This window comes from Saccostrea echinata, unplaced genomic scaffold (assembly GCF_033153115.1).
Source record: "Saccostrea echinata isolate AGI-Se365-2 ecotype Australia unplaced genomic scaffold, CSIRO_AGI_Sech_v1 ptg000043l, whole genome shotgun sequence".
NCBI lineage: Eukaryota > Metazoa > Mollusca > Bivalvia > Ostreida > Ostreidae > Saccostrea > Saccostrea echinata.
Genome location: NW_026889792.1, coordinates 1,499,552 through 1,511,214, shown reverse-complemented (window position 1 = coordinate 1,511,214; position 11,663 = coordinate 1,499,552). Strand labels below are relative to the sequence as shown.

Sequence of the window (11,663 nt, the reverse complement as noted above, 5' to 3'; positions counted from 1 at the left end):
AGGCAATTCTGACACCCATTTGAACAATATGTGAATGATATGAGGGCCATATTAACACAAGTGTCCCTAGGGCTAAACATTTACTAGTATACAGGTTTAAGAACATGCTCAGTTGCTGGACAAATCACTTACAGCTTACCAGAATCAAGTCCAACACAGAAGGTTCAGAGTGCCCCGGGGTGAGAACATCAACGGCCACTTGTTACGGACAACACCTCAGATGTGATCTTATCAATAAAGCGTCTCATTTTAATGCATGACAACACAGAGTCCAGTCAACTCTCTAAACTGAACCTGACCTTTAATTGACATCATTTAGCTGACTCTATAGCCATACCTGAAACATACAATTTCTTTCTATAATTTCAAACATTTTTTAAACTCAAAAATGCATTCATATGAAATATCATGTACCCGTAAATGTATTATCGGTAATATCATGGTGGATTTGTATTCATAATAAAAAATTAAATGCTGCATTATAATTTTTATAGAATTCTAGCTGATATCCAGAAGCTTGTAAAAATATTTTGAAAAAAAAAGTGCATTGCTCACCCAGTAAGATATCTGCCTATGAAAATGGGATGTCATTGTGTTAATTGTATGTGAAATGGAATAAGGCTAGAGGTCTATTACTTGAGAGGTGCAGAATTCATTCTTTTTTTTAAAATTGCACTCATCTAACAGTTTCACTATCTGGCATATTAAATTATAACAAGCATTCTGAGAATATTGCATAAGCAATACAAGTACCCTACCGGCATATGTAATATGGTTCTCCTTAAAAATTAAAAAGGCTATAATTCTGCCAAAATTCATTGAAGCGAAACAAAATGCAAACTTAAACTTTAACTTATCAACGTACACTCAAATATCAAAAATCAGCTCAATTTCTGCAAGCGTTTAGAAAAAAAAAACTGTAGAAAACTATGCGGGGCAGACAGACAGACAGATAAAGAGGAAACCTATAGTCCCCTAACGTTACACCAGTAATGCAATGAATTTCCTTTCTTAGCAGTCAGAAACACTCTCAGTTGCTTAGTACCATGATAATCAAAAACAATTGTCTTGTTACACGTTATAAATACATGAAATATGTTGAGATATGTGATCAATAGCAAGCATTTCTTAAAATTAAACTATAAAATCGAAGTTTCTGATTAGACTGTAGCTCTACTGGTTTTCTTAATTATAAACAAAGGTAGAGAAAGGTAGAATTGGACTTAAAACTATGACAACAGCAATAAATAAAATAATGATCGTTAGTTTAGTCTCTTTCTGAGTCAATTTTAATTCCAATCAGACCTAAACCATGTAAACTGTGGGAGGAGTAGCATTTTAAAAAAAATTCACAGAAATTTTTATTTTCAGTAACCAAGGCAACACTGTTCATCAAAATCAAAAACTGATACATGTATACGAATGGATGATGGGCACCTTACTATCCCATAAGCTCTTCTGATTTCTGACCATGATTGTACAAATAAAAGTTAATTAAATTGTTCAAAATTTTAAGACATTTTGGATACTTTGATTAAATACTGACAATTATTTTTAAAAAGGATTTTGTCACAAGTGCACTTTTTGAATAAATGAAGCTCTATTCACTGGCGATAGGCTAGAAATAAAACGAAATCTGCACATCCGTCTTTCTCCTAATTTTACTACCCCAAGTGACATTTAATAACTGGAATAATTATAAACATGCCATCATGAATTCCAAAGCTGCTGTGTTAGGAATCTTTTTTATAACACATACTAGTCTAATTTGATTAGTCTAACTTGGGAACTGCTGTTTTTGCTAAGATCAGAAGGAACTTTAAAACAAAGAACAATTTGCACACCGTTTTAAACAGTTCCTGAATAACCATATACCATATTTTCTCAAAAGAGTTGTTTACAAAACATTGATACATACAGAAAACAGAAATATGTACTATTGTAAAATCACATATTTTCGTGGGGTCAAATTTTCGTGCTGTGAAGAAAAACTATTGGTTTGTGGGGATTTGATTTCGTGGACGAAGAATTGTTGAGTAGTTAGTTACATATTGGACATTTTACATTTCATTGTGGACATGAAATCATGGGTCTCTTTATACATCAAAAACAACGAAAATTAAACCCCCAAGAAAATTAGTCATTTTAGACTTTATCGACATAGTAAAATATTTATGAAAGTACAGTTGAACTTCTGTATCTTGAAAACCGATATCTTGAATACCATGGATATGTCAAAGTGATTGGGAGGTCCTAACCACATATTTATTAAGTATTTTATCCTTGATATCTCAAACCCTCGGATATCTCAAATTTTTTCTCGGTCCAGTCGAGGTCGAGATAACAAGGTTTGACTGTATATTTATTTCAGAAAGACTTAGCTGCAGAACTGTAAGTAATGTTATGGTTTTATAATTTAGTCCTTGACCATGACGCTACAGATCCCGTAATGCAAAAAAATGGTTTTTATTTTTCTTTTGATAACAAGTATTTCATCATTTGGCTTTATTTAGTAACCTTTAAATTGTGAACTCTTCACTCTGACCTAAATATAGGTAGACTAATCTTACTGTGTCTGGATATAATCATTTTAATGATAGAACATTCTATCACAGGGACATCTTATCCATTATATGTGATAATCATCATGATCATGTGTAATGGAGAACAGAGCAGATAAGATGTCCCAGTGGTTCTATCTAACCTAAATGCATTCCTGAGGAGGAGTTATTTTAGAAAGAAGAATTAAGAATATATGTAAATGGATGAATAAATATTTCTTTTATATACACACACACACATATATATATATATATATATATATATATATATATATATATATATATATATAAAGGAAAAGATTTTAGAAGGAAAAGTTTTTGTTAAAGTTTTGATCATTTCTTTTGATGCTTTGGAATATCACCATTAATAAAATGTGAACTTTATGCTGTGTGTTTGTGTGTGTCTGTTTGATGGACAATTGGGATATTTTACCATGTTTACATGCTCGGAAATTGATAAACTATGCTCAGGGTTATCCCCAAGAACGGGGGGGGGGGGGGAGGGCAGGGAATTTCCGAGTCTATAATGATGTTATCCTCCTGTTATTTTGGTATTCCTCTTAAACTCCCCATTAGGGAAGGAACCCCAGATCCCCAGCGACTTTTTAAATATCCCCTTCTATTTCAATTCTTAGGGAAAACCTGTACGCTACACGTCCAGTCTATACCTTCCTAATGTCTCGTGCGGTTTGAAGAAGCAGGCCTAATTTCAAACTAAATAGGTATCAGTAATCTTAATTTATACACGGGTATACGGGTGCTACGACGTATACAGATACACAATTAACACTAACAGACTAGTGCTTGTCCCAACGTTCGCACCGTCAACAAAAACTTTGAAATTAATAATGTCTCTGTTTAAAGTTACTACTGTGCAGCAGAGTTCGTGACAGTAATATATATATCTAAGCCTGCAATAGTTACCCTGTTCTCATGAATGAATGTTTCCCATGATAAGGTCAAACTGCAATTTGGACTTCTTGTTTCCCGTGAAGAAAATTGATGGAGATCGGGATACCAAATATTAAAAAAAATCCATTTTGATAGATCGCACAATTACTGATTCGGTAGACACCCGACTGACCTAACATTTCCGAATATATTTTTTGAATTACCATATTTATATTGGATTCCGAAACTTCATAAAAATCTTTACAAATAAAGATACATAGCGGGTTCCAGTAAATGTTCTCCCTTCTTTCTTTACTCCTCACTAAAACATTAACAGCAGTGAAGGAGACTGTGCAACAATATATTTGAGAAGTGGTGTAAATCAGATGTGGATACTCAAAAATTCCAAGGAACTTTTGGAAAATTTGAAATCACAATTTTTTACCAAAATCAATAACATAAAAAACTCACAACTTTTCAACTCTGTATACCATTGACAGTTGCTTTTTCAATAAAAATGGAACTCGTAAATTTATTTACCTTGTCATTGGTCATTTGCAAAATTATTTTGTCAAAAAAAATTCTGATTGTACACATAAGTACTCTGAAGTTGATATTAAAAAGATTCTTGAGTTTATAATTGAAAATATCTATGTGGTTTTTGGAGACCATGTCTTCCAACAATCTGCTGGAATTCCCATGGGTACCAATTGCGCCCCGTTGTTAGCAGACCTATTTTTGTATTCATATGAAGCAGAATTTATTCAAAATCTTATACATGAGAAAAAGAAATCTCTTGCTGTGGCCTTCAATTCGACATTTAGATATATCGACGACGTATTATCAATTAACAATAGTTATGTAAATTCCATTCATATGTCGACACGATATATCCCAGTGAGCTTGAAATAAAAGATACCACAGATTCTGACACATCTGTTTCATATTTGGATATTTTACTAGAAAAAGACGTAATTGGGAATCTAACAACAAAGCTTTATGACTCTAACTTTTTCGATCGTCAATTTCCCTTACTTATATGCAGTAATATATACCCTTATCACCTGCATATGGGGTTATATCTCTCAGTTGATTCGATACGTAAGAGCATGCTCTACGTATGATTTTTTTTTAAACAATTTCTAAAACGAGGTAAGTTATTGACAAGCAAGTTGATGAAACAAGAATATCAACAGTTTCGTTTAAAGTCATCATTTCGTAAGTTCTATGGTCGGTAACGAAACTGTTGATATTCTTGTTTCACCAGATAGAGGTCTTTGAAAAACACAAGGAGCGGACAGCTTTTACAGTCGGTCCCCTTGGTTTTTTTGAGTTCAACCGGATGCCATTTGGTCTCTGCAATGCTCCGGCATATGTGGTAGTGTCAGATATGTGGTAGTGTCAGACACATCGCTTCCTAAAATCCTTTAAAATCATGACTATTACACAATCCTGGGGATCGGACTTCCTTAATAAAATAAAACCAAACAATGACCTTGTCAGCAAATACAATCTATCATTAAGCCATATGCTTACTGACGTTTTTCATACTAATTGTTAGGCCATTATTTATACACTGAATTGTAGACGGATTTTTCCATTATTTCCCGATCATGACAAGGAGCACAAGGCGGGTGTGACCCAGGTCGGCAGGGAATGCTCACTCCTCCATGGCACCTGATCTCACCTCTAATGTTTTTGGATGTCCGTGCACGTGTTTGCTCTGCTCCCGATTTGTATTGTTTTAATGGACTTTGAGCTTGAATACTATTCGTTATCTCCATATATCAATTTAATAATAATTTATTAAAGTCCAAATTTTCAGACAACCATATCCGTCAGTTGTTTATGAATTCTATCTGTTTTTTTTCTGAAAATAATACAACCGTCATATATCCAACAGCTAAGACGACGACCATTTGATTCTGAAGGTTGGAGAGGGTGGGGGTTGGAAGATTTTAGACTGAAATAATTAATCTGTCATCGAAAAAGCTGAAGATGAATAATCTGTTTTTAACTGGTAAGAAAATAAATATTCTGGCCCTGCCTGGTGAGCTACTAATACTACCAACCCGCATCCATCCCAAACTCAGCATGTATAAAACTTAAGCATACCTTCATAACATCTTTATGTAGAAGCCGAAAGAGGATATCAAGTGAGTGTCACCTTTTCAGAATTGTGTTTTTTTTTTCCATTCGTAAAATGGCAAGACAGATTTTTAATTTTTTAAGATATATACAGCGGCACCGACTATTTAGAAAATTGTCCCCAAAATAATTAATGCCATGCAAAACCACAATTTTTTTTAAAAGTAAGATCATTGCCCAGCTGCCAAATACATCTGGGTACACAGTTTTCTAAAATATTAAGAATTTGTGGATTTCCTGTAAGTTTAAAATTATCACTTTTTTCTGCTCTTTTTATTTTATACATTTTATCATTTAACCTTTAAAATTAAAATTATTGAGAAATATCTATCATGCGCGGATCAAGAGAGGGGTGGGGGTGGGGGTGGGGGTGGGGGGTCCGGAGCCCCCTGGAATTTGCAGGTATTAAATGTATATAGTAAAGAAACTGAAAGTGACCTTGGACCCCCTAGAAAACCCGGACCCCTGCTAAGTTGGTAGGTAAAGTTCATACATGTGAAGCTTAAGAAGTGAAGTGGAGCGGTGGAACCCCCCCCCCCCCCGGAAAAAATTCCTGGATTCGCGCCTGTTTATGGTGTTATAAACCTGTTCATTTTACTCACGTATATTCATTATTCATTTTCATGATTTTTTTTAAAGTTGTTTGTTGCAAGTTGCCTTACATGTATGTTAGCTTTAAGAGCCGGTTCTTGAACAGCAGCCTATTGCTAACAAAACAAAACAACAATGACTATAGTACAGAGCTACTTAATTTGACCTTTAAGATTGACCTTCGTGTCAAGGCGCACTATCTATAAATGCAAATTCCACAGGCTAGTTACAAGTATACCTGTGTAAATTGTACAAGTTTCTTTTTTTTTTTTTAATTTTATTTTCCCACAATCTAAGATCAACATTTGTTTGTATACTTACTACTTAAATTTATTTACAATAATTTACTTTTGTGTGTTTTAATTCTGTACTTCAATTAATCCGCTTATTATACACTCCCTAAACGATTTTAAAGCGAATTTAAAATGACCATTCCAAAGAGGCCTTCTAATTAAAAAGGGTCAAGTAAGATTGGTAATTACATTCGTGTAAATATAGTGTGAAAAAAATATTTTAATATTTATGGTTTAAGGTAAGATTCACAAATTGACTTCAAATCTTCATAAGAATTCATGATTAAGTTTTTCATTAGATTTTCGAATATATTTTCCCGTCTTTCAGGGTTCTAAAAATATCTCGAGGAACAACCATGATCGGTGTTTCATAAAGGAACATTGGACTGCAATTGTTTATCATTTCGGAGATATAAAATGAAAACAGAATCAACTTGTTTTAACTATGATCAGTCGTCGGAAAAGTGTGGCTTTTCAGCTCCCTTCTGATCCGCCCAGGGGACAAAAAGTAAAAGATAAGGAGGAAAAGGGGGTCAGTATTTGGACGATAATTTCTACTGGTAACGCGGAGGGTCTGCGACAGTATATAAAGACCAATGGGGCGGCAAGTCTCAATAAACGATCCGGAAATTTCCGTTCCCCTCTTGGACTCGCAGTGTATCTGGAAAATCCAGAACTGGTCCAAATTATGTTGGAGTGTGATCCGAGACCGGATGTGAATATAATTGACAAAAACGGGAATACACCCCTCCATGAGGCAGTGGAAAGGGGGTATCTACAAATAACCAAACAACTTCTTAATACAGGTATATACCGCAAAAATGTTCTTTTAAAAATTATATACTAGAAGTGTGATTTAATTATTTTCCCTGTCCTTAATATGTATTAACCCATCAGTCTATAAAATGCAATACAGCTACAAAGTGAGATTGTGTTGACAGCCCCAAGAATATTTTAGTCAATTGATGATAAAAAAAATAAACAAATATGTAATTGGCTCTACCCTTAAATTCCCGCAAAATACACTTGATCCTCCCACATAATTCTTGATTTACAAAGGACAACTGCACTCATATTTTAAAATCGTCTAGATCCCGAGCATCCGTATCAATAAATTCAGATTGTTTTGCACACAGAACAAAGGACATTTATGCCCCCTTCATAATTGGTAAACTGAATTGAATTGTTTCATCCAAATACCATTCATTTGTTCGAATTCTGTATATACATTTAATTTTGAAGGGATGTGCAATTTGGAATTGAAAACCCCCCATAATTACACACCTTTGATGAGATCCGTGTACAATGACTATGAAGAAATCGCGGAAGCACTGATTACCGCAGGTAGGACTGAAAAAAATTATCAAAATGTTGAGTTTTACTTTTGTTGAATGATTTTTTTTTGTTGAAAAGCCCTAGCTGCTGTATATATATACATGTATTTCTACTTGCCTCAATAATGTTTTCATTATAATACCTTCAATATGCATAGACATTCTTTGTGAAACTTGTAGCATTACCCAAATTTCTCTCTCTCTCTTATTTACAATAAAAATTCTTTGGTTTAAATAATATCACAAGAGTGAATTAATCAGGTGCCAATATTGAGGCGACTGGAGCCAAGGGGCGGACCAGTCTGTTTATAGCCGTGATAGAGAGTAGCCTGAATTGTATGGAACTTTTACTGAAGAATGGCTGTAATATGGCCGTCCGAGACAGCCACGGATTCACAATGCTAAAAACAATCTTCAAAACCAACTCTATCATCAAAGCTGAGGCGATTAAACTACTTCAAAAATTTGGTGAGTGCACAACCTATTTTACTATAAAAATACACATTACTTTGTGAATTCGGAACATTTTTTGTGAGCATTTTCAATAATTTAATTATAACTGCTGAGTTTCAGAACCTGGGGATCGGACTTCCTTAATAAAATAAAACCAAACAAACCAAAATTAATAATGATAATAATAAAAATAAACAAACCACAAGAAAATAAAGAAATGGGCAAACAAGAACAAAAATTATTCTAACCCACCGCCCTTCTTACGAGAGAGAGAGAGAGAGAGAGTGAGAGATTTGTCAGTATATATTTGGTAAAATTACAATTTAGAAATGATAATGTTTATATGGTAATACGTAAGGAGACGATATTTTATATTATACTTTCGTGAAAATTAGGTAAATCTGATTCGCCGAGAGAAACATTATTTTGTTTAAAAAAAAGTTGTGGTACTGTGAGCACTGAACTCACAAAATGATACCCCCGTCTCCCATATGTTTATAATGGCAAAGTCCATGTGGGAGACCCGAAACAAGTGTCCGATCAAAACGTAAAATAGGAGATGCACAATGGCACTGTGTAATAAAAATTCTGTGAAAGTCTCATTAAATTTTATTCAGTGGTAAAGGAGAAATTGCAAATAAGAGATGGGTACTCCTCAATATTATAGAAAGAATAGCAGTGTCTATGTTTTGCTATTGGAAACCCGAAATACGTGTCCGATCAAAAAGTAAAATAGGCGCACGGTTTAATTTCATTAAATTTTATTCAGTGGTACAAGACATGATAAGAGGAGTTGCGGAATTCATGCGCGTACAGTTCATCGTAATATGTATTTATATAGTATAAATTATAATAAATATTGCATGCAGTTGAAAGTCACAGTGAAAACTTTCACCCAAGAAAACCATTGTCAACCTCGGCTGTCGAGGTTGACAATGGTTTTCTTGGGGCGAAAATTTTCTTTCACTGTGACCCTCAACTGCATGCTTTATTTATCTAATAGCTCTCTCTGATGTAATTGTAGAGTATAATATCGATCACGACAGAGATTATTTAGAGGACATGGTGAAGAAAAGCAAGGACCCCAATGACAAGGTTTACGCAGAGATGCTACTGCAGAATAAGTCCATTAAGGAAGCCTGTGAAAATCCTTTCGCTTCCGGGGGCTGGCACCGGCGCAACTCCCTAGCAACAAGACGCATCTCCGTTATCAGCGAGATCTCGCTGTCATTTATATATGGAAAGCAGTTATCATTAACTGAAGTGGATTAAAGTTTTGTTAATTACCAATACTGTGTAATTGCTGAACATCCATTTGTGTCGACAAAGTGCATGGATCAGTATACATGTATTTTAAAATATTTTCCTGATACTTGTCTGTACAACTAGGGGACAGAACTGATAATGAATGCTGTGAAAATACAGGTTCTTACTGTACACTTTTGATATTAATAAAAAAAAATCTTCACTGTAGTTTTAGCCTTTCTTTAAAACCTTAATTTCATTAAAATCCATTCACAACTTTCTTAAAAAGTATATATATCTGATAGACAGACAACCAGCGCAGATCCAGGAATTTAAGTTAGGATGGGCGCAAAAAGTAAGCAGGGGGTCTGGGGGCCGCCTTGAGGCCCCCAGTGGGTCCAGGGCGAAGCTCTGGTGGGGGCCCACCAGGCGAAGGCCCCCAGAAGCTTCTGGATTCTAGAGATTTTGTATGGTAAAAATGAAGTCTACCGAGTAGACATTTCTTATATTTTTTCGACGAAACTATGATTTACGCTAACTTTGACAATTAATTGGAGGGGGTGCGCCGGGCGCACTGGACAAACAGGAGTGAAAGTAACTACTTTCATATGTCATTGGCGTAGTAATCTATAGCTACGCATATATAGTTAAAAATACAGAACAGAATATTTATTTCTAATTACATGTGTAAGAGCCCAAAACAGACAAATATGATATACATCTACATATAAATCAATGTGTTAATAAGTTAATTAAAAGGAAAAATTTTCAAGATGTTCATTCCCAATGACAAGTAGTACTTAACAAAACAATTTTAAGGTACGTTTCAAGGGGATGTACACAATTGTATGTATTGCGATATAAAATATTGTGGAACTTCTGTTCTACATGTTTTAAAAAGAATTTCTTTATATATGCATTTATTCCTATAAATGTACATTTGTATACGGAAAGATCAAAACCACTGTAAAAGCCCAATCCTATAGCCCAGGGCTACTTGTTTCATGTTACACCCCCTCCTTATGCGGCCCTAGGCTAAATGTAAAGGTTATTTCCACAGACTTGAATCTTTACTACACATATATGTAGGAATGTTGTGTATAGTGACTAATTATAGCCATTTGTTCTTATTAAGAAAATCGTTATAATTTTTTTCCTTTGCAAAATTTTAACCCGACTGTGGTCCATTCCTATATCCCCGGAAACATTTTCAATTTAACAAATACTGAAAATTAATCGCTCACATAATGGGCACTAATTGTGCCCCTTTATTAGCCGACCTGATTTTATATGCCTATGAAGCAGAATTAATTCAAAAACTCCTACAGGAAAAGAAGAAAACACTTGCTGTGGCCTTCAACTCGACATTATATAACATTCAGATATATTGACAACGTTTTATCAATTCATATGTCGACTCGATACATCCCAGTGACTGAAATAAAAGACACCACAGAATCTGCCACATCTATTTCATATTTGGATGTTTTACTGACTATAGACGATAAAAAACCTAACAATTAAATTGTATGGCAAACGAACGAGATTACTTCAGCTTTTCCATCGTCAACTTTTCTTATATTTTAGTATAATATTCCGCTATCACTTACATATGGTGTATATGTCTCCAAGCTTATATATTCGATACTCAAAAGCATATGGTCTGAGCACGATCAATTTTCAAACCGAGGCAGGTTACTAGCAGGTAAGTTGATGTTAAAGGGATGTCAATGACCTTGTTTACTGTCAGCATTTCGTAAGTTCTATGTTCGCCAAAATGGCCCTGTTAACAAATATAATCTTTCACTGGTTCTTATTTGAGCTGACGTGGTTCATATCAATTGTTAGGCCTTTATTTTTGTACTATATTTGACGACGATATTTCCGTCCATCTGATCAATACATAGGGCTCAAGGCGGAAGTGACCGATCAACAGGGGGTGCTCACACCTCCTAGGCATCTGATCCCACCTCAGAAATTTCTTGGGGGGGGGGGGGGGGGTTCCGTGTTTTATGCCTTTTTCACGGATTTGTAATTGTTTGTGGATTTTTTAAAGGTGTAATATCCCTCTGATAAGAAAGATAACTTTCCAAGGAATTTATCCAAAACAATCCCATGAATTGTCTTACCTGAGATTAATAATGAGG

At 34.7% G+C, this 11,663-nt stretch overlaps 1 protein-coding gene across 1 annotated transcript; it reads left to right on the top strand.

The window, feature by feature from the left end:
* Positions 1 to 6,929: 6,929 nt before the first annotated feature.
* On the top strand, positions 6,930 to 9,543 carry LOC133201223 (E3 ubiquitin-protein ligase MIB1-like). The gene is made up of 4 exons (XM_061337017.1): positions 6,930 to 7,290; positions 7,727 to 7,828; positions 8,080 to 8,286; positions 9,296 to 9,543. The coding sequence occupies exons 1-4, from the start codon at positions 6,930 to 6,932 to the stop codon at positions 9,541 to 9,543; spliced, it is 918 nt and encodes a 305-aa protein (XP_061193001.1).
* Positions 9,544 to 11,663: the final 2,120 nt, after the last annotated feature.